The sequence below is a fragment of the Pezoporus occidentalis genome, unplaced genomic scaffold (assembly GCF_034315485.1).
Source record: "Pezoporus occidentalis ecotype Australia unplaced genomic scaffold, CSIRO_AGI_Poc_V1 ctg9, whole genome shotgun sequence".
NCBI lineage: Eukaryota > Metazoa > Chordata > Aves > Psittaciformes > Psittacidae > Pezoporus > Pezoporus occidentalis.
The window spans coordinates 1,370,121-1,391,532 of NW_026916262.1; the positions used below are offsets into that span (position 1 = coordinate 1,370,121).

The 21,412-nt window shown below is 38.1% G+C and overlaps 1 protein-coding gene across 5 annotated transcripts in view; it reads left to right on the forward strand.

The window, feature by feature from the left end:
- Positions 1–21,095, forward strand: part of ETV1 (ETS variant transcription factor 1) — a 64,669-nt gene extending 43,574 nt beyond the window's left edge. For 4 of the 5 annotated variants that reach the window (XM_062605123.1, XM_062605125.1, XM_062605124.1 and 1 more), the window contains 5 exons: positions 6,154–6,220; positions 8,628–8,698; positions 11,767–11,936; positions 15,609–15,710; positions 18,224–21,095. In XM_062605123.1, coding sequence (XP_062461107.1) covers positions 6,154–6,220; positions 8,628–8,698; positions 11,767–11,936; positions 15,609–15,710; positions 18,224–18,445 — 632 coding nt within the window. In that variant the 3' untranslated portion in view covers positions 18,446–21,095. The remainder of the gene's footprint in view (positions 1–6,153; positions 6,221–8,627; positions 8,699–11,766; positions 11,937–15,608; positions 15,711–18,223) is intronic. The other variant, XM_062605127.1, reaches the window with a different exon arrangement.
- The last annotated feature ends 317 nt before the right edge of the window (positions 21,096–21,412 follow it).

Genomic DNA, 21,412 nt, shown 5'->3' on the forward strand with positions numbered 1-21,412 from the left:
TCATCAGTGCAGGATTGCTTTTTCCAGGATATTCTCTAGTGCATTGACCAGTGCAGTATTTAAAGGCACAACTCATGGTGCTTCTACTGCTATCTTTAATTATATTAGCTAATTTTTACAGTGCTTTGAAAATATGCTAAGTATTATTACTACAGTTATTCCCCTGGAAGATTATTTCACAGACTAATAGACTTCACAGTTAAGAAATATTTCTTGATCGTAAGCCTAAATTTTCCCTTTGATCAGTTCCATTCCCTTGCTCATAGCTACACTTCTTTGGCTCATCGTAAACAATTCCTTGGTATTAATGTACCACCTCTAAATCTCTGTAGACAATTTGCATGTATACTCTTCGTCTGTCTGTGTGACTCGTTGAGATCTTGCTTCCTAAATCCTCCAGCTGTTTAATCTTATACTCAAATTCTCTCTAGGTTTTCCTTTTTTTTTTGGTTTGGTTTGGTTTTGTTGTCAGTCTGCAGATATTTGCATTATTTTTGAGCATAGTTTTATAAAACCCTCTATGAAACAGAGCTGACTATCCTGTTACTGGATATGGTGCTTCAGTATGCACATTTCGAAACTGCATCTCCTTATGGCCCTAAAGGAGTTCTTTTACACAGTAGTACAGTTGTTCTCAATTAAAATCCGGCTGCATAAAGGCAGAAGGGGAGAAGGAGTAGAGGTTTGCTCTGGAGTTGAGTAGGTTTAAGTCCCTCCTTGTTTTTGGTTTTGCAGTTTTCCCAAATCTCACTTCTGTGGTTTAAAATACTTCACCCTCATGTTTCAAGAACTTGCCTTTGCTGTGTTGCTTCAGTGAATGAGCATGGATTCTGTTCAGGAGTTAAGCTGCACTGTACTTTGTACTTGCCCTTAAAACACAAATCTGCTGTTGATGATATGACAGTGGAAAATAAGTTCGTCTGAGGGGGAAACTTGGGAAACCTGGGCTTCAGAAAATTGCTGTGAAAGACAGAATTTTAACTTTTCACTTGCTTCCATCAGCTGGTTTCCTGTATCTGGTAATTCTGTCTGAAAGAAATCTGTCATTACAATAGAATTAATTTTGTAATACTGTCTTAACAAACAAAGGAAAACATGAATACCAAATTAATGTGAACATACAGGCAGGAGACCATGCATCTATGTTGCCTTTCAAAGCAGACAATACAATCTGAAAAATTGTTCTGCAGTCCCTGTTTTTCAAAGAAATGGATAAATATCCTCTAAATCTACAGTTACAGTAAGTGGCACTGGCTAATGATTTGATTTGAGGATTGAGAGCACAGTCTGGATTTACTCTTTGTGCATTAACGCAGGTCAAATGGACACAGGCTGCATTTTAAATCAGTAATGGAAGGCTGAAGCCTGCCTTAAACCAGTCAGATCAGCCTTACCCAAGACCGATTGATCCCAGGAGACTGAGCCCTGTGAGCCTAGCTTTTATATGAATGGACTCTGTGCAGCCTGAAGTTTCATTCATAAAATGGATGCTGAAGGGAAAAAAAAAAAGGAAACACAACCAACACACACACACCAAACCCTGGAATGTCCATTTATGCGGAGCTGAAGGGTGTAGTGTTCCCTCAGCTGCTGCTGTTGCCAGTTGCCTTAAAGTAATGATTAATGCTCCTTGGCCCTGCCTGCCTGAAACCCGACACCATTTATGGCCTTGGTGTGTTTCTAATGTATAGTGAATGAGAAGGCTACATTCTCAAATCAGAAACATAAACAGGAACTGGTTGGTCTGAATTCCATTCAAATATGTCACTTCAGCCGTGCAGTGTTTGTCCAACTTCGATTTTACAGGCAGGGGATGGGACGGGGGAGAAAAAGCAACACAGACATTTTTGCAGTAGGATTACCAACAAAAGGAGCAAGGAAGAGAGAAAATACTGCTGTCTTTTGTTGAATTCAAAGGGAAGCGATGTTTAAAATACATTTTACAGTTACTGAGGTTAATAAAAGCAAATGCATGATTTTAAAGTATGCTCAAAAGATCACTTCCATGTGGAATTTCAATTCGGAGCTCAATGTATAAGCCTTTGTTTTCCTGTTCTGCTACATAGAAAGTTACACATCGCCTAGACAGGCTGTTGACATCTGGTCTCAGAAAATGCATTAGATGTTGTCATAGATCTAAAAACCAAAGTTGTGGAAAGGAAGCTGTTTGCTTAAGGTTTTGGCTTTTTTTTTTTTTCTGTATGTGTGTAATAATTCCACTTGGACGCGAGGTGGTGGGGCCAAATGTAGTTCTCCGGTAGGTTTTTGTCAAGTGAGATGTAGGAAATTAAACTAAACAAATCTTACTTATCTAGGGCTTTTTTTTGTGTATATCTATGAGTGCATATTCTCATAGATTATTTTTCTTTTCCCCTAATTGCTGGTATGAAGACTGGTGACAGACAAAATGATGAACAAAACCTTCCATTCTGAATGTTTTAAATGGCATAATGAATTGGGAAAATAATACTTATTTTTTAGATTGATTTTTAGAGATGATAGTGACAATTTTCACCCCTGTAACTTCAGTGGGAGCTAGGTGGGTCCAAGCTATCTGAGGGGTTTGGGCATGCCCTTCTGTGCCTTGTAGCACAAAAGGAAAGAATCTGCATGTATTGTATTCTGTGTTTCTTGCTTGTAGGAAGACAAGTGGCACAACATGTTTAAGCCTGTTTATATAAATGGACAAACTCATCACTTTGTTTTTATACCTGTAGGGAAGTAGGCAAATTTTCACATGAGGTGTTTGGTGAATTTGGGCGACTTGTTAGCAGGCTCACTGCATAAGGCAGTCCCTCACCAGTGCACTGTTGCATTCACCTGAGCTGCCACGTAGATAGCAAGGCTAGGCAGTGACTTCTTCACCCACCCTGTTTCACATTGTGCACACCTTCTAAGCCTCGATCTCCCAGTCCCTCTCTCTGCACATGCACATATGTAATGCAATACCTTGGGCCTCCAAATCTTCAGATGATGTTGATAAAGTGAACTAAAAAGTAATTCAGAGGTAGAGTGTAACATAACAACATGTCCTTCAGTTAGGAATGCTATGTAAGGTCAGAAACTGGTTCAGGTTACCAGTTCCTGCTTTACTTTGCTTCATTCAGAAGACAGTCACTTCATCCCTCTGCCTGCAGAAGCTTCGTCTTCCCTGTGTCTTGCCTGGCTAGGGATGTGAACTGAAATTCTGCTTGTCTCTCTGCAGGGTGTGATTGTGGGTCTGAAACTTGGTCCTTATTTCTGAAACACAAGTGGAAAAGAGGATTTAAAGATTCCTTACCCACTTTGAGTTTTACAGGGCTAAGACAACCTAACCCTTTAAATTCTGATACGGTAATATGAAATACTTCCTTACCAAGGGACCCCTCAACGGTCTTACTCAATAATGAAACCTAGAACCTGTGCCTGCTAAATTCAGTAGCTGATTTTTCTTGTCCTGAGGAAGTCTGTTTGGGCTTTTTCTGCTTGGATGTATTTTCATTAAGGCACAGGAGAGCTTACTTCCAGTATTTGTCTCTGTGACAGTCCCTGATGAGAAGACATTTCTGCAATGTCTAGATTACACATAATTTTAAAACAACGCCTACTGGGGAAAGATATTTTCAAATCAACATGATATAAGTACATATTAATTGTTTTAAGATGACTGCTGTGTTTCTGTTAACAAGTGAAGCAATGAAGAATGACCTCTTAGTATTTCAAATTAATAAAGAAAGATAAATAATTTTTTTATGTGTCCATGTTTTTAGTTAGAGTTGGGTTTTTTCTTTTCTTAAAGAGACTCTGCTGTTCTTGAGATAATGTAACCTTAAAATGTGAATTACTTCATTAAAAGCCTGAAGTAAGCTTCTTTTGTGTCCTTAATCCAGGCACATGTTTTTTCAAAGACTAAAATTTGCTAAAAGGTGATAGAATAACTCACCTCAAACACTCAAATGTTGCCCTGGATGTATTTTATGCCTACTTCTATCTCATTTGTTGTCTTAAAACAATGCTTTAAGGAGAAGAAAACATATAATTGCTCTGTAATTTCTGCACTAAAATGTTTTCTTTTGAAGTAGCTCCGCTTAGCTTGTAAAAATACTTCTGGGTCTTAGTCAAGCATTTAGTACAATTTAAAACTGCAATGCTAAATTTCATTGGTTGGACTTTTTATTAGATAAGGTAGAAATGAAAGCAGCAGGCAATTTAATTAGCAGTAATTTTTCTGGTCAAGTCATTACTTTGATGAACTTCAGAGCAATGTTTATGGCTCCTAATTAACCATGTTAGTCATTTGATTGAATAATCACTTTGGAAATGTTTCTACAATTTGATTAGAGTCTGACCCACTCTGATAGTCATAAATTAACTGATAGCACTTTAGGATAACAAGGCTGTAGTTACTTTACTAGAAATAAACTCTTCCTTGCTGTATTTTTCGGTCCTCTGTGGGCTGTTTAAGCACAAGCTAACCAGAAGATTAAGTAATGTTGGTACAAACAATGCTTGCCTTAAAAAGACTCCAGATGTTAATTATAATTGACTTAGAAGCATGGGAGATGAAACCCCAAATTGGCTAAGAACATAACTTCGTGGATGTGTGCCTAATTCTTTATTCTGGGTACTCTGCTGTATCACTTTGCAAGAGTGGAGTTCATGAGTCAAAAAGGGTTTTGCTGCCAATACTAGTGATTTTTTTACCTAAAATAGAAAGTAGCATCTGTTTCAGTTCTACGACTTCCTCTTTTTTTACGTAGATTTTTCCATTCTCCTTAACATTCAATCTACTTGTTAACATGAGTGATTCCTTGCAGGTGAACTACTACTTAATAGCCTTGACTTCTAGTCTACAGAGCTATACTTGACTCGCATGATCACTGAATCACTTATTCCTGTGGTTGCTCAGAATAGCTGCCTGAGACGTTAGAGATTCTCGGGGCCTGAGGAGGCAGGCACTGGGCGTTTCATTGAGAGAGGAGGTAATGAAGAGTTTAGCACAGATGTGGAAGAGAGACTGTGGACTGTTAGAGGAAACTTATTATTACTGCCCCATGTTTCACTTGTTTTGTGAAGTCAGTGTAAAACCTCATTTACTTATCCTGCCAGATCTTTGATACTCATCACCAGTCAGTGAACAGTGAAATTTGGAATCACAGTCTGAAAGAGTCTGTAGGCAGTGTTGGAAAAATAGCATCTGCTCTTTCGACCTCTGTTTGCATCTCTTTAAGAGTTACAAGTTACTGGTAACAGATTGCATAGCCTAGGGTAGGAGTTTATCACAAGATCAAATAGACTTTGTTAAGCAGGACTCCTGATATCCAAGAAGTGTTTTAAATGTAGTCTAGAAGAGCAAACATTTATGGCGTATTTCTGTTTGCAAGTCCCAGTGCACAGGATGTGGCTACTTGGATACAGTGCAAGACATGGGTTAAAAATGGAAGGACATTTAAAGTACACAATTTTCACTAGTTCTGTTTGTTTTTTCTAATTATTCTTGCAGATTTTAGTAAAGGTGGGGAATGGCAAATAAATATCTGTGTTACTCAGAATGTGCACAGTAATTTTTTGGGGTGTGTGTGCCTTTTTTTTGTTTAAGGGTGTACGAGTGGAGGGTAAAACAGATGCATCTGAATTCCTAGATTAAATACTTAGAAACAGCAGAAAATTTCATTAACCCTTTAAATTCCTAAACAGATTGTAAAAATCAATATCCTACGCAAAAGTCCCTCTGACGTTCCTTGCATTAATGTAGAGTTTGTAAGTCTCCAGTGACAGGCAGCCTTTTCTGTGTAATTGATTAAAAATGTTAGGTCACATTAGTTACATAGAAACACAAGTATAGGGTTTAAAATAGTAGTCTTCTGTGGATTTTTTGGTCTGTGAATGGTCTAAAATGTAATTGTCATGGGAGTCAGCTTTTATCAATGTTGATTACAGTAAAGGTTCGAGTTCAAGTGCCAAAATTAGATGGGATCTGTGATCCTCACATTATGATTTCCTCCTCTGCCATGCCTTGTGCATGCTGCTTTGAAATGCTGTGTGTTGACAGGTTTCCCTGTGCTGTAACTTGCATCCTTTCTGTTGCTCTTCTGCCTGCAGCCTGTCTCATTGATAACCTGCACACTATTAATTACAGACAGTCTTTTGATTAGTATTGTCGTCTTCTTTCAGAAGTGCCTAGCTGCCATTCCATTTACATGAGGCAAGAAGGCTTCCTGGCTCACCCAAACAGAACAGAAGTTAAGTTTTCTATTATGTATTGCTTTTGTATGAGAGAAATGTAAAAAATTAAAAAGCCTGGAGGGATTTGGGGTTCATTGGTTTAATTCTGCTGCTGGGAAGACTCGCATCATTTTTCTTCCCTTCCCAGTTTTGAGTTTCTGGTGAACTGATATTTTTTTGATGCTTTTTCTAGTGCCACAGGTTGATCAGGGTAGAAGCACTTTTTTTATAAATTTACTCATATTTACTCATATACTCATACTCAATTTCCTTATTCTGCTTTTCAAGGCTTCTAGCAGTTGAAAGGAACAGACACTTAAAAATTTGTCCATTTCACCCATTCTGGTCAAGTGATATTTTCCAGGCTAGTGGTGTGACAGGCTCAGTTAACGTTAAGTAATCCATTTTATACTTCAAATTCAGTGACAGTTTTTGGCTTTTCCTTCTGTTACGATTTTTGCAGTGTTTTGGTGCTGCTTAGGCCCATATTGTGCAGCCATGTGATACATATCAAAACTGTCAGTGACTTCAGTAGGGCAGAGCTGATATCACTGTCAAAATTAATAATTCTGAGTTAAAAGCGCTTTATATGTATTAAAAATCAGAAGGCCAACAGAACTAATTAAAAATAACTACTGAAAAAGAAGTGGTACCCTCCGCTCCCCTGCTTTGGTGTATCTTCCTTGCCAATATAGGATTTTTTGTTTGCTTGTTTAAGGTTTGTTTTTCTTCCATGGGGCAAATTTCACAAACATGAGGGGAATTGGTTTTCAGATTGATGAGAATTCAGACAGATGTATGAATCAGGGTTCTCTACTACGATTTCATTCACAACTGGAAAGATAACAAATCTGGCTAAAAGCCCAGCTGCTTCTGGAGTGGAATAAAGGCAGAAATAAAAATACAAAGTAGTGTTTAACAAGGAGGGTGAAACAGGGGATGGAAGTTTCTAACAGTCTTGGTGTATGAAATTACATGAAGTATAGAAGTTTGATAAGGGAGGTGAAAGACATCAGGGAAAGATCCACAAACTGCAGGTCTAAGGTCAACAGGTTTGAGTTTCAATCACAGCATGGATTGTTTTTCCCCTGTCTTAGCCATGTTATGCACTCGTAGGTGGTGGTAAAAATGTTATGAATGACATAGAAAAAGCAGTGATGTTTGATAAATATTTGGGTTTTGTATTTGGAGATCAGTCAGCATGATTTTATGGAATAAAGGTCATGTCAGATCCGATTCTACTCTTTGCTGAGATTAAACATTTGATTGGTATACTTGTATCGTATACTTAGACTTTTTATGGCATTCAGTTTGCCACTGCATTACATTCTGATTAAGAAGTTAGCACAAAACGGTATCAATAAAGTACACATTAAATACATTAAGACCTGGCCAACTGACAGATCTAAAAGTGGCTGTCACTGGGCAATCATCTCTGAATGGATTGTTTCTGTTATAGTTCTGTAGGAATTGATATCAGGAGTGTTGCTATTCAACATTTTCAGTAAAGATAGGGAACAAAGTTAATAGATAACTTTATGGCACAGAGATAGGCAGAGTGGTAAATAACGGGCAGGACAGGGCAGTCACACAAAGCAGTTTGAATTGTTTGGTAATCTGGGCACATTAAACAAGATGTTTTTTTAATATGCTTGAATGTAGACCAGGCCTATGGAACCAGGAAACAGTATACTGGAAAAAATGATTTTGAGATGGGCCTCCTCCTCGGCTTCACAGTGGGAAACCAGCCCAACCAAACATTGCAACCATATGGCAGAAAAGCCTTCTGTAATATTTGCACAGCCAAAAGGAGGGTCATAGGGTGGCAGGAGAGGAGGAGATGTTTTGTCTTGCTAAGTAGCACTGATAAGGCTGAAAACTCGCATGCAGTACAGTTCTGGTTAACCAAAGCATTAAAATAATACTGAAAAGTGAGAGCGTGTACTGAAGAGAGTGCTAGAAAGAATGCAGGGTTGCAGAGAGTGTCTTTTAACAACAAATTAAATTTTACAGAGTAATCTTAATTGGAATAAACATCGAGACAGGGTGTGACTTCTGTGAGTGAGGAGGAAATACCAAATAGGACTTTCTTAGTCTTGCAGGGAGAAGACCCGCAGGAACTAGTGGTTAAAAGTCAAAGCCATGCTAGTTCAAACAGGAAACAAAACAAACATTTTGGAATAAATCATAGAGAAAAATGGGTGCTTTTTCATTTTTGCAGGTGGAGATTAACAGTCTTTTGGGAATGTGCACATTAATTAAACACCCCTGTACTGTGGCCAAAATGTTGCGATTGGGCGGTGTGTAAAGGATGTGGGATATTAATCTGATTCCTCTGTGACTTAGTGTTCCCTCTGGCATTAAGCCTGTGATTTCTTTCTCCATGCATCTTTTATATAAACACCTCTCTTTCTTTAACTTACAGGCTGTATGTATGAAAAAGGACCTAGGCAGTTTTATGATGACACTTGCGTTGTTCCAGAGAAGTTTGATGGTATGTATGACACATCTCTCTCTCTTTTTCTTGTGTGGGGAGATGAAAAAGGAAGAGATGAGGGACTTTTCTCTGTTGCTGATCAAAAAACCTTGGTAACATTCCAGTTTAGGATTCCTTAACACACTATTTGCAGTGCGCCCAACCAAAGCTGACCTTTGTCTCTGGAAACCAAAGTCTTCTCTTCAATAGGATGTTGTTCGACTTTTGCCAGCAAAAGATGCTATATCCAGAGTTGTGGCAGAGGAGCTCAGTTCCTGCACTGTTGTGAAGTAATAGCAGGATTTCCATTGCACTGATGATCACATACCACTTGTTGTTTGAGATTTAATGAAAGCCGTTCTTACAATTAACAAAACATCACAGAAAGAAGCAGCTTTGGTTTTACTGAGAATTAAGCTTCTTGTCTCACTGTCTGTGAAGTGATGAATAGTGAGTGTATAGGGCATTTTTGTGTCAATGTATTTGCACTAGGTTAAACATTTTACTAGTGTTTTATTTTTCAGTGGGATTGATAACAAATCAATGATCTTTTCACAATACTATCCATTACAACAGATTTTTTTTTTTTTTTCAAGAGGGATTCTGAGGTCAATTAAAATAAATGGCCCAAATTATCCTCAATTACTCTGATGTAAAATCAGTTTCCTGGTGTAACTCAGTAGATTTCAGAAATATTTCATTATAGACAAAGGAGATGAACTCGGTATTTCTTGCCAGTGACTCTGTTAGTCTGCAACTTTGGGAAGTAATTTGGAGACCAATTACTTAAATTTGATAGATCAGCTTCTTTTTGTTAGTATATATCTGCCCAGCTTTATTTATTTTAGCAGGAAAGATTAGATACTTTCTGATAAACTTGTGAACAGCTCTCTGACCATAGCTAAAAGTAGAGCTGGAAAACTCTTGGGGTTTTTGTCCTGCTTTATTTTGTTTGTTTTTCCCTGAGAATCACTTATATGAATTAAAAAACTGCTGTGTGACTAGCAGCATTTGTTGTGTTTGCTGAAGAATGGGAGACTCCAGAATGAAAGTAAGCTGAAGAATTACACATTCCTCAAACGGAGATATGATGTGCATGTCAGGGTTACAAGAATAGCAAAGGAATAGAAAGAAATAAATAAAGGATTTTAAATACCGCTATACCTAATTGAAGATTGCTCAATCCGGTATTACGTTGTCACTGGATTGACACATTCACTGAAAGGGTGTTTTATTGAATGTCTACTTTATACTCTGGCTTTGGGATGTATGTTGGTTTTGTTTTAGGTTTTAGTTTTCCTTTTTAAAGCGCATCATGTCAGCTTTTTTCCTCCCCCAGAAATGACTGTGGACCCGATCTTTTTTCAGTACCGGTGGAAAATTCATAATTAACATTTATGGGAATGGGATCAGATTTTGTACTGCAAGAAGTTAAAACTCTCCAGGAGTAGCATTTTGTCTATGTCTGTCTTGAAAATCCTTTTTGTTTGTTTGGGTTTTGTACAGGGAAGGTAATGAAAATGGAAAAGCAATAAGAATAAAGTAAAATAAAGAAATGAATGTTTGGAAATATCTGAGTGCTTGCAAAGTAAGTAGTCTGCTGCTAGCTTCTGTGACCATCCATTGAGAGAACACCTTGTACTCTAGAAGACAGATGTTGTGTTACAAATAGTTGTGTTTATACTAGTAGCAAGAAGACTTTTGAGGAAAAAATAGCAGATGTATCATCATGTTTTGGCCAGTAAAGCAAAAGTGGAATAAGCTCAGGAGTAGTCTTGATGTTTCAGAAGCAGATTCTCAGCTGCTTCATTTGAAATCGAAGATCAACGCAGGCAAGGAATCTGATCCTCTGAAATACAGCACCTGCTATTTGTGCATTGCTCAGCTCTCATTAAAAAAATTCTGTCCTTGAAGGCCTTTCAGGACTGGAACTTGAGCCTCACATAAACCACAAAGCTTAGTGTTGATTTATTAGTTTTCCACAGCTATTGACTCAATTTTCTTTCCTGATTACAAAAGGAAGTGCTCCATTTTTAATATTATTATTCCTTCTTTCACCACACGAAGCTGTTCCTTAATGGCCATCAGAGCATTCTAATGTTGTGGTCAAATGTGAAGTTGTGGTATTCCGTATTAAACAGGTCACACTGCTTATTGGGGGGAGTGGTGGGGGGGGTGTGTGTTGCTGTTCTAATAGTTGAAATGAGGGTTTTTTCCAGCATATCATGAATTCCTGTCAAAGTGTGTAGAAAAAAAAGTACTCTCTGCTTCAGCATCAGACCTTTCAGCTGGTTTTTGTTTGTACGAGTTGTTTAGTATGAATATGATTGAAAAACAGCAGAGACGTAGTATGGATGTAGAAGGATGGTTTTTCATTGGCAGTTTGTGGAACAGCTAGCAGAATATGATTGTTTTTTAAAAGCTTCCTCTGAACTTGAAATTTTAGAAAAATTAACTTACTGCTTTTCAAGATGAATGGTAATCTAGTATGTAGATATGAGTAAAAGCAATGTGCGCTTATATGCAAGTCCACTATGCCACAGAGGAACTCGCATATCTGCAGGATTTGCATACCTATACATAAAGCACATGCTGTTTAAGTCCAAGTCAAATACTTCGTCAAATTTTCCTTTGAAGAGTTTGCATGCAAAAGAAGTTTCTCTCAATAGGGTTTTGCAGCTTTATGAGGCATACATTGCATTTCCAAAACTGGGGCTTGTACAAAGTGTAGTACACAAATGCAGTTCTTAAGACATCAGAGTTGCTTACAAAAATAGTTACAGATAGAGGATGTTGCAAAATGGTTTGCAGGCAAGACTTGCATGTATCTGAAATAAATAGGGATAGGCTTAGGGAGACTTCCATAAATCATGACTGAATTTAGGTACTTTTTGGTATTTTAATATGTTATTTTAAGAGTGTTTAACAGCAGGTAGGGGAATGTTGCATTTGTGGGTGTCTGGGTAATAAGAATCCTTTCCCTCCGTTTTATTAACCCCAGTGATTGCTTTGCTGGTTTATCTGATGAGCAGAGTGCTGATGCATTTTGCGCATTGCTCATGGAACATTGTTGCTATTCTGTATAGGTGATGTCAAACAGGAGCCAGGCATGTACCGTGAGGGACCTACGTATCAACGGCGAGGCTCGCTTCAGCTGTGGCAGTTCTTGGTAGCTCTTCTTGATGACCCGTCAAACTCTCACTTCATAGCATGGACTGGCCGAGGCATGGAATTCAAGCTGATTGAGCCGGAGGAGGTAGGTTAGCTAGGCAGCATGCCCTGACATCCACTGCCCGATCCTGCAAATGTAGTAGTGCCCCTTCAGACTTAGGCCTTGTTTTTCTTGAATATTTTACTTCATAGCACTCTGGAAGGGTGATGAGGGAAAGGACGACAAGGGAAGTATTTCAGTTAGGACAGAGTCGTGGTTAAGCATAAACTTGATTCCTGGTCCCACAAAATAATAAAAGTACTGCAAGTGCTGGAGTTACAAAATACTCGGCATAAATTGTGGGGCCTGGATTTATCAGAACCACATCATGAATAGCTGTGTTCCAAAATCCTTTGACAACTTGTCCCTGAATAGTCTTTCAATACCAAATATTTTTCAATGTGAAATTGTGGGAACGTAGAACTTTTAGGAGATTAAGATTGTCAGGCAGTAAAATCCCATCAAAATTATATAAACTCTCCTCTTTTTAGAGTCTTCTTCAGTCTTTCTGCTTATCTGTATCCTTAGGTTGTTTAGTGCATGCTTAGATCCTAGGCTTGCAAACAGCCATGCACATGCACAGCTCTCCTGAACCATGAAGGACTTGCTAAAATTACTTGTATTCATGTACACTTGCTGAAGCATGAGTTACTTCACTTGTGTGATGAACAGGAATAAATTGCACATTTTATTACATAAGCTTTTTTGGTCTAGGTAACATTACGTTATCTATCCTGTGATCTAAACAGCCATGGAAACTGTTGGAAAAGCATGTGTGTGTGAATTTCATTGTAATACTGATTTGGATAATTTGATTAGGGTTGTCAAGAAGTAGTATCATTCTGGTTTAGTTTTTGGCACCTTGGACAGGTTTGAGCAATAGAGGAGACTGCAGCAAATTGTCTTTCATGATCCCCTCTGAGCTAGAGCTGAGTAGGAATGTTAGGCTACTTGTGTGTTCCACCAGCTATTTCTGCTGTTTGCCATCCATTTGCTGGCGTAAGCAGTCTGAAAGCTTTCTTGCATTTAAGTTACATCATATGCCAACAGCCCTAAGTTGGGAATAGCAACAGCGCTGATGGCCATTTCCTTCCTGACATGGTCTAGCAGAGGGGAGGTTGCTGGAAGCACCTGTGTGCTGGCTTTCATTTGTCTGTGCATCCCCCCTGCTAGTGATAGTCACTGTGGCAGATCCTGGCATTGTGCATCTGAGGATTTAACCACAGAACAGTCTTAGTTGATTTCCTACCAAAACTTTGCTGGCAAGACTGCAGCCTTAGCATCCTCCATGGTCTTCTTATTCATGTGACCAGGGCCAGAACAGAGTGAAATCTTTGGAAAGGCTTTTATGTGTACTCGGTGAATGAGGTATCTAATTTTACCCCCTTCTCAGTATTTTTTACCATTTTTGTTTTGTCTGTAACATATGTTCAAAGTTTTTCAAGACTGAAGAATTTCATTGAAAAATGGTTTCCAGCAGATGGTGCAAAAACTTTATAGATTTTATTAGCTCAGGAATGGAAAGTACCAAAACAAACCCCTAAGGTTTCCTGATTGTGTAATTCCCTGAAGAGCTGGATATTCTGATTTAAGTTAACCAGATCATCTGCTTGTTTGACTTTGTAGCAGTTGCTTTGTATTTCTGAGCAGCACTGCATCCAAGATCTGGAGGAGGCAGGCTGCTTGAAATTTGCCTCACTTTGGTATGTTCTTAGAGAGTACAAAGGGACCTAAGTTGTTTTCATATGAATGTCATGGATCTGACAGCAACTGTCAATTAAAATAAGAATAGCCAGCAGGAAGTTGCTCACTTCTGTTGGTTGCCAGGTGTAAATTGAAGGGAAGTCAAAGAGCTTGTTGGTTCAGCTGTGGCAGGTTATGATGTTAATGACATGACCTTTCCATCCCATCCCTTTCTGGGGGTTTATGCCCTTGTAGAATGGTGACAACAAAAATGAATATGTATCATCTCCTTGAGCACCATAGTTCATTCAGAAAGTAGGTAACTGCAGACTGTGGAGCTCAAAATTAGATGTAGGTCCATTTATGCTGCTTTGTCACAGGGACAGCAACCTTCAGCAGGAAGGTGGGATGGAAGGCTAGAAAGCTGAAGGCCTTCCACAGCATTTATGAAGTCTTACTCCGTACCGTTCAGGGATAGGAAGACTTGCTTACCAAGACTGTTTCTGGACCTGCTTGCTTATTTAAGGATGTCAAAATACCACACAATATCGCATATTCTAAACCATTATTTTGTTGTTGGCTGTCTTCGCTGTGTATTGATTTATCGTGCAAGCCTGCCATGTTGTGGACTTTTAGGACTCTGATTAATATAGAAAAAAAACCTTGGTAGGATAAACAAAGAGTGATGTAGGCATATGTTATAAAGATGAGTAGGCAAATCAAGGTTATGCATCTAGGCCAAATCTACAGCTGGAATAAATTGACAGGATTTGAGGTATGTTTCAATACATCTATAGCATAGCTGGAGTTAGCAGGGCCTTGACAATGTACATAAGCCTGAAAAGCTGCACCATTGAAAGGAAATAATGCTTTCAAAAGAAATTTTAAAAATTATTGTCCAGGCGGAGATCAAAGTCATGGATTTTGCTGTTGTTATTTAGTCCCCTTCAATTCTCAGTTCTGCATGTTGTCTGTGGTTTGCATCAAAAGGCTCCAAACACCTGTGGGAAGGTTTTGTAGAGCACTCTACAGAGAAGCTGCTTGGCTATTTTCTCCTTTTTCCAGAGCTGTATGCATATGCACATCAAACATGTTTATAAAATGTTTATAAAAAAGAGGCCATCAGCTCTGACTTTTTTTTCCCTCTGGTGACATGATAGTAATTTGTACCGCCAATAACTGAAATGTCACCAACAGCCGATTCTAGTTTCAGGTGGAGAATAAGCAGTTAAGCTCTTTAAACCAAAGGTCTCTTTGTCCAAAACTACCTTTGGTGAGAAATCAGGAAGTGTAAAGGCAAGTAGAAATCATAAGTTACATTGTTCTCTATGGAGTGGCTTCAGGAGTTGCTTGCAGCTCCCCTTTTATTCTTATACAGATGCAACTATGAAGTTTCTGTCCCAGTTTTCATACTACCATATAGTTCTTCCGAGTGATTACCCATCTCCTGTGGTAAATCACTTTCTTTGCCAAAGTAATATTTAAAACTGGGAGTTTGTGTTAGACTTGCATCTCCTATTAGTCTCACTATTGCTGTCATTCCAAGTACAGTCTGTGTTAGTTCATGAACTAAGTGTGTATGCATGTGTGTTTCGTGTAACTTGGTCTTCTGACAGCAAGGAAATCACAGGAATAGTAAAACTGCCCACATTATCAACCTAAAGAACAGATTGCATCTCTTATGAAAGTTTTCTGGTGGAATTTGGTAAATATTTTTTGTCTATAATCTCTTTGTATGGCTTTATTTTCTCATTGTTTTTCTCTATTAAAACACAAGGCCAACATCCACCCCCCCCCCCAAATCCTCTATCATATTTGCAAATAAGTAAGTCTCCAAGTTTAATGGATGACTCGGGGTCCAATTAAAAAGCATAGTAGTATGTGGGAAATTCAGTTCGTGGCAAGCTTTTCTCTTGTGTTTATTCCTTGCACCTGCAAGGTTCCCCTTCTTCCATACCTAAATAAAGTATCTGATTATAAGATCTGATTGTTAAATGCATTTAATGAATCAATGCTAATCCATTTTTGTGGCAGGTTGCACGTCGCTGGGGGATTCAGAAAAATAGGCCAGCTATGAACTATGATAAACTTAGCCGATCACTTCGCTATTATTATGAAAAGGGAATCATGCAAAAGGTGAGTAGCTAATTTGTATTAAATTTCACCAATGTTGCATGTTAATCCACATCTCAGCTTATTAGGAGTACTTGTAACCACATTGCTTATGCAGGTTTTCCATCTATTTAGGCAAACATTGAGTTTTTTTACATACCAGGTCCAGGATATGCATCAAGATTTTTTTTTTCTATACAAAAAATGTCTGTGGTTTTAGTTCACACAATGCACAAAATGATTATAGGGAAAGAGGTGATATTCAGAAATATCCAAAAGAGCTTCCTGACACCCGGGAAACAGTGAGTGTGGTATGAATAACCTTTTGCAGATCTCAATCAGCTGCCCAGCACTTGGGTACTTTGGTAAGTGCAAGATAGGGGAGAAAAATGATACCTATTAACATACCAAATACTTTAATATTTTACCAATTTTGTTGTAATAATACCATTTTTAAGTGGAATTTAATATTTTATAATAGGCTGAACTATGAGAAATATTTAACAATAATTTATATATAACAGCCTGGTCTTGCTGACAGTATTCAACTCGTCCTTCTGCTGTGGTTTTCTGATTTACATGTATGTTTTTAAATTTGCTGTGTAGTACTATGTAGATTGAGAAATCAATAGGAGAGAACTCTCTGATGCATCTGCAAAACTGGCAGGTGTGATCAAAGATCATAATGAACACCTTGTACTTGATGCATATCTTTTCATATTAGTTTTGTGACCTGTGATGGGTAACATGTTTGAACTTGCCATTTCCCTGAATGGAAACAGTGGTCTCTGCTCAAGTTACTGGGTAACTTTTCCTGTAGGTTTTGTGAAGTCTTCATTTAGAATTGCCTGTTACAATTTTTTTTTGCTTTGATTATGGAGTCGTTGTAGTGCTCTCCTTTTTCACTATCCAGGAGTCAACTTGAACAATCTGGCCTGGTATTGATTTATGGTACTTCAGTTGCACAGCGCCGATCCATTTTTACGTGTCACATAACTGCACTGAGACTCTGTAAAGTGGACTGGAGACTGGGTCTGGTCAGGAGAAGCAGAAATGCTTGATTTTGCTGGGCAGTGTTCAGGAAGAGGGGTTCCTTGTAGCACGTTACAGCTCAGCTGCATAGACAGTTGCGTGGGCACAGTTCAAAGGTAGCATAGAGGCAAGAATAAGTAGCAGAGTGAAACAGGTTGAAAAATGTGGGGATGGGAATACCATAAGGCTGACAATGCTTCCCAACCCACGCATTCATTCCATATGGAAAGTTTACAAATTCTTCTGACACCTAGCTTACTACTTCTTAAACTACTTTACTATCTACATGAATATATTAACCACACATTTTAAAAGGCATTTTGGATGCTTATTTTTCTAACATAGCAATGCTTGAGGTTTGCCATGGGGTCACCCTATCTGGCCAATTAGTATATGTTAGAAAGTAATGATGGTTGTAGATTCACAGTGGGTTTCTTTACTGCAAGGTTTGTATGCGCATATTTCCTCTTTTAAGTTTAGAAGTGACAACAGGTAATGCAAATGCCCAGTTTCTGATGCAGCCATCAGTTTGTCAAGCTTGCTGACATGCCTTTGTTAAAAAAAATTCTACTGCAGATAAAGCCTCTACTAAAAGTTTACATTATTTGTAGACTAAATTAGCTGAACATTTGAGGAGGTGATTCAGACTGTTTTCCACCAATAAGACTAGATTTAAGTTTGCAGCACTTCTGCCACCTTCATTCACTCACTTCCAATGCTGTGCTAGCTAGAATTACAAGAAGCAGACAATATAACCTTTATTTTAAAATAATCTTGATAAACCATGGGCATGCAGGTTTAGTTTTTGTTTGGATTTTTTGGTTTGGTTTGGTTTTTTGATAAGACCTGTATTGTTTTTATCATGGTTTAGCTTTGAGGAAGATGCAGCACAGACATTTGGTGCTGTTTCTGAATAAGGGGAAACTATAGGATCCTTGGGCAAATTGTGCCTCTGTAAGCAAATCCAAATGTCCCAGCTTTGCATGAGCGATTGCTAAGTACATATTAGCCTACGTATTTGCTTACACTGTCCCTGTACAATCAGCATGCACTATAACTTAAGTGCTTTTATACGTAAGTATGAATCAATCTATGTAAAGTGAAATTCAGATCTCTATCATGCAATGTGATTCTTTTTTCCACTTGCACACAGCGTGTTGGACTTAGTCATTTTATTTTGCCACTATAGTGACAATTTGTTTACATTTTCCAGTAAGAACAGTTCCATTTGTGGTTAAGTATAGGAAATGATTGCAAACAAGTGTTTAGAAGTAGAATACCTAGTCCATCTTCCAACAGGATATCACGTGTGGCAAAATCAAGAGCACTGTGCACAGTCTGCTTCTGCAGATCCCTGTTGTCTTACTAGGTCATTGCCTTACCAGTTCTGCTGTTGCCTTATTAATTGCATAATGAAGGTGGGTTCTTCACAATACTGTTGAACTTGGAGCTGTAAAACCACAATGTCTTACGCTGAACCTTTTTCTCTCTTCTTTTGTCCTCAGGTGGCTGGAGAAAGATACGTCTACAAGTTTGTTTGCGACCCTGAAGCGCTTTTCTCCATGGCTTTTCCAGACAACCAGCGCCCCTTACTGAAGACTGACATGGAGCGCCACATCAATGAGGAGGACACTGTGCCTCTCTCCCACTTTGATGAGAGCATGGTCTACATGCAGGACGGTGGCTGCTGCAACACCCACCCCTATAACGAAGGCTATGTCTATTAACAACAGTGACAGTGAAGGGGATGTTTCCCCCCTCCTTTAGGCTTCTCCTCTTTCACAAGACCCAGAGGAAAGCTAAATCGACTTCAGTTTGTTTTTTAAATAGTACACTAAAAGGGGCTTTTCCTGTTGCATTACTCCTATGGTCTGCCATGGACAGCGCACTTTATTTGAAAGGGGAGGGTTGGAACCTAAATGTTATGCTATGTAACAGGAGGAAAAGGGTGGGTTTGCTTTTTACTTAAGTTTGGGAAGGGAACATACAAATTTTAAGTACAAAAAGCTATATCATGTCTGTTTTGTTTCATATCAGCATAAGATATTGTACATTTTCTCTCTGGGTATCCGTAGTACAGTTAATTCTCATTGTGCAAAATAACCACTTGATGATATCAGCACAGCATGCCTAGGGCATTTGTTTCTTGCCATTCTTAATTGTCTTTCTGCACTTCTAAAAGAGAAGCAAAGCATATACCACAGCATTTAATTTAGAAGCTTGCAGTGGCAGACCTTGCACCTTGCCTCTGAAAACAACATCCATCTCAAGAGTTTGTTTTTTTTTTTCCCCCTTTCTTCTTGTTATTTTTTCCTTTTTTTTTCCCCCTTTTTTTTTTTTTTTTTTTAATGGACTCCTGGAAAAGTTGTATGACCCCAAACAACTCTTTTTTTAATGACCAAGTGGCCGTAAGTACAGTGACCAAGCAGCAAACTCTCTGACTTCAGACTTCAGAAGCCGCATGCTGTATCTGGTGCCATGTTGCTATACATATGGACTATGCTATGGCTTAGACCTTTCAAGATCCATTTGAGGGTAATAATTACATGTGGTAGGCTTTCTGATGATCATGTCAGCATTAAATACAGGATCATGATTGGGAGGGAGAAAACATTTTCTATCCTTCCATTTCCTTTGGTACATAAATAAGTTATTTAATCAATAGGAATTAACTGTACTAAGTCACATATCTAATTATGCTGTTTAGACACAGCAAGCACTCCTTGAGAAAAATATCCAATACACTAAATAGGTACTTTAGTAATTTTTAGACATGGTACCCATTAATATGCATTTAAACCTTTTACTGCTGTGTTATGTTGATAACATATATAAATACTAGATAATGCTAATGCTTCTGCTGCTGTCTTTTTCTGTAATATTCTCTTTGATGCTGAATTTACTATGACCATTTATAAGCAATGCTGTAACTACAGGTAGCATTTCAGGACAAAATAGATGACTTGAACCATTTATTGCTTAGAAAATAGCTTACGCCATAGCTGTGCTATAAGCAGCTTTTATGCGCATCCACAAATGACTAGTAAGCTTCAGCTTGCTAAGGAAAGCTCTGCAGAACCTTCTGTAATTTTCGGTGGAACGGAGGCTTAGACGAACTGTCAAACAATACCATGAAGTCGCTGTATGACGTTGTAGTGCTGGCACTGATGTTACCAATCAACTTGTTTTGGACACTAAACGTAAATGTGATCAGATATGCTCAGAAGACAATTTAAATTTTGAGGTTTTTTTTTTTCTTGTTATTTTTTTAAATTGTTTTTTTGAGGGGGTAGTCTTGTTCACAAGCCACACATACTCTTATATATGTAAAATGAAAAGAAAAAAAAAAGCCCTGACAAACACCTGAAAGTTTTAACTATTTATGAGCACCTTTTCTGAAATATAATATTTCCTAGTTTGAAGGGAGGGAGAGGGGTAAGTTCTTGATTTCTTTTTTGGTTTGTGAAATTTAAATAGGTGTTACATGGAGTAATTCATTTTCCAATACTCCCAAGAAGCTGGAGGAAAATGAATGCATAGTCATAAGACAACAAGAATAATTTACATCATAATGGATAGATTTCAAAGACAGTCTTAGGTGGTGGGTTAATTTTCCATCCTCCGTCAGTTAAGACACCAGTTAAGCTATGAATATTTTAATATGCAGTTAATTAAAAATGGTCACTAGAAACCACAGGTGCGTAAAAAACATTTGGGCAGGTATTTAATTTACTCAGATCCATAAGACAACATATTTTATTTGAGCATATATATGCCTTAATATGTCACCTAATTCCATCATCCATAAGTCTCAGTGGCACTTAAATTTTCAGTGATTAACCCAGAATCAGAAGTCTGAAATTGCAAAATTAGCAAAAAAGGAAAGGGAAGAGGTTGAGTAAGATTGTTTAAAACGATGTGGTATCCATTGAAATAAGGTTCAAATGAAACATGCTTTGATGAAAAGTCCTTGGATTGGTTTTGGTTCTTTAATGTCAGCATGGAGCGCCTCTTGCCTGTGGCAGGATGTGGGTATTTGGGACAGGGGTTGGATAAAAAAGGAAAAAAAAAAAAGGGAAAAAAAAGAAAAAAAAGAGGAAAAAAATGCATCAAATGTGTAATATTTAAGAAGAAATATATATATATCTGTATATGGTAGTGACTCACTGAACAAAGCAAGCAATCAGACCAACATTACATGATCTCAGCAGAAGATACAAAAGTCTTTCAATGAACTGATTAACCCTTTTTAAAATGTACCTAAGAGGTTTATTTAAAGTCTGTTTTTATTCCACTTTTTTGTTTGTTTGGGGTTTTTTGTTTTATTTGTTTGGGGTTTTCAGGTAGAATAATAAATCTGGCAGCTGATTTCTGCAAGATTGTTGTGTATTGGATTCCTGACCATTTGGACTGGAGAGGCCCCTGCAGTAAGGTTTTGCTTGTGCAAGAAGAGATGATGGTTTGTTCCCAGTGTCTAGAATGGCTTCCTGCAAAATGTAACCACTCCAAAAATAAGTGAGGAGTATGTACAATCATGTGCATGTATATATATGAATTATAGCCAGGAATTAGATTGCCAAAGGCTTGTGTTTGACTGACAAAAGGGAGGAAGATGTAAAGAAAGATTGATTTGGACTAAGACCACGTACACGTTTTCACAGGGCATTTTAATATCCTACTGAATTTGAATGTGG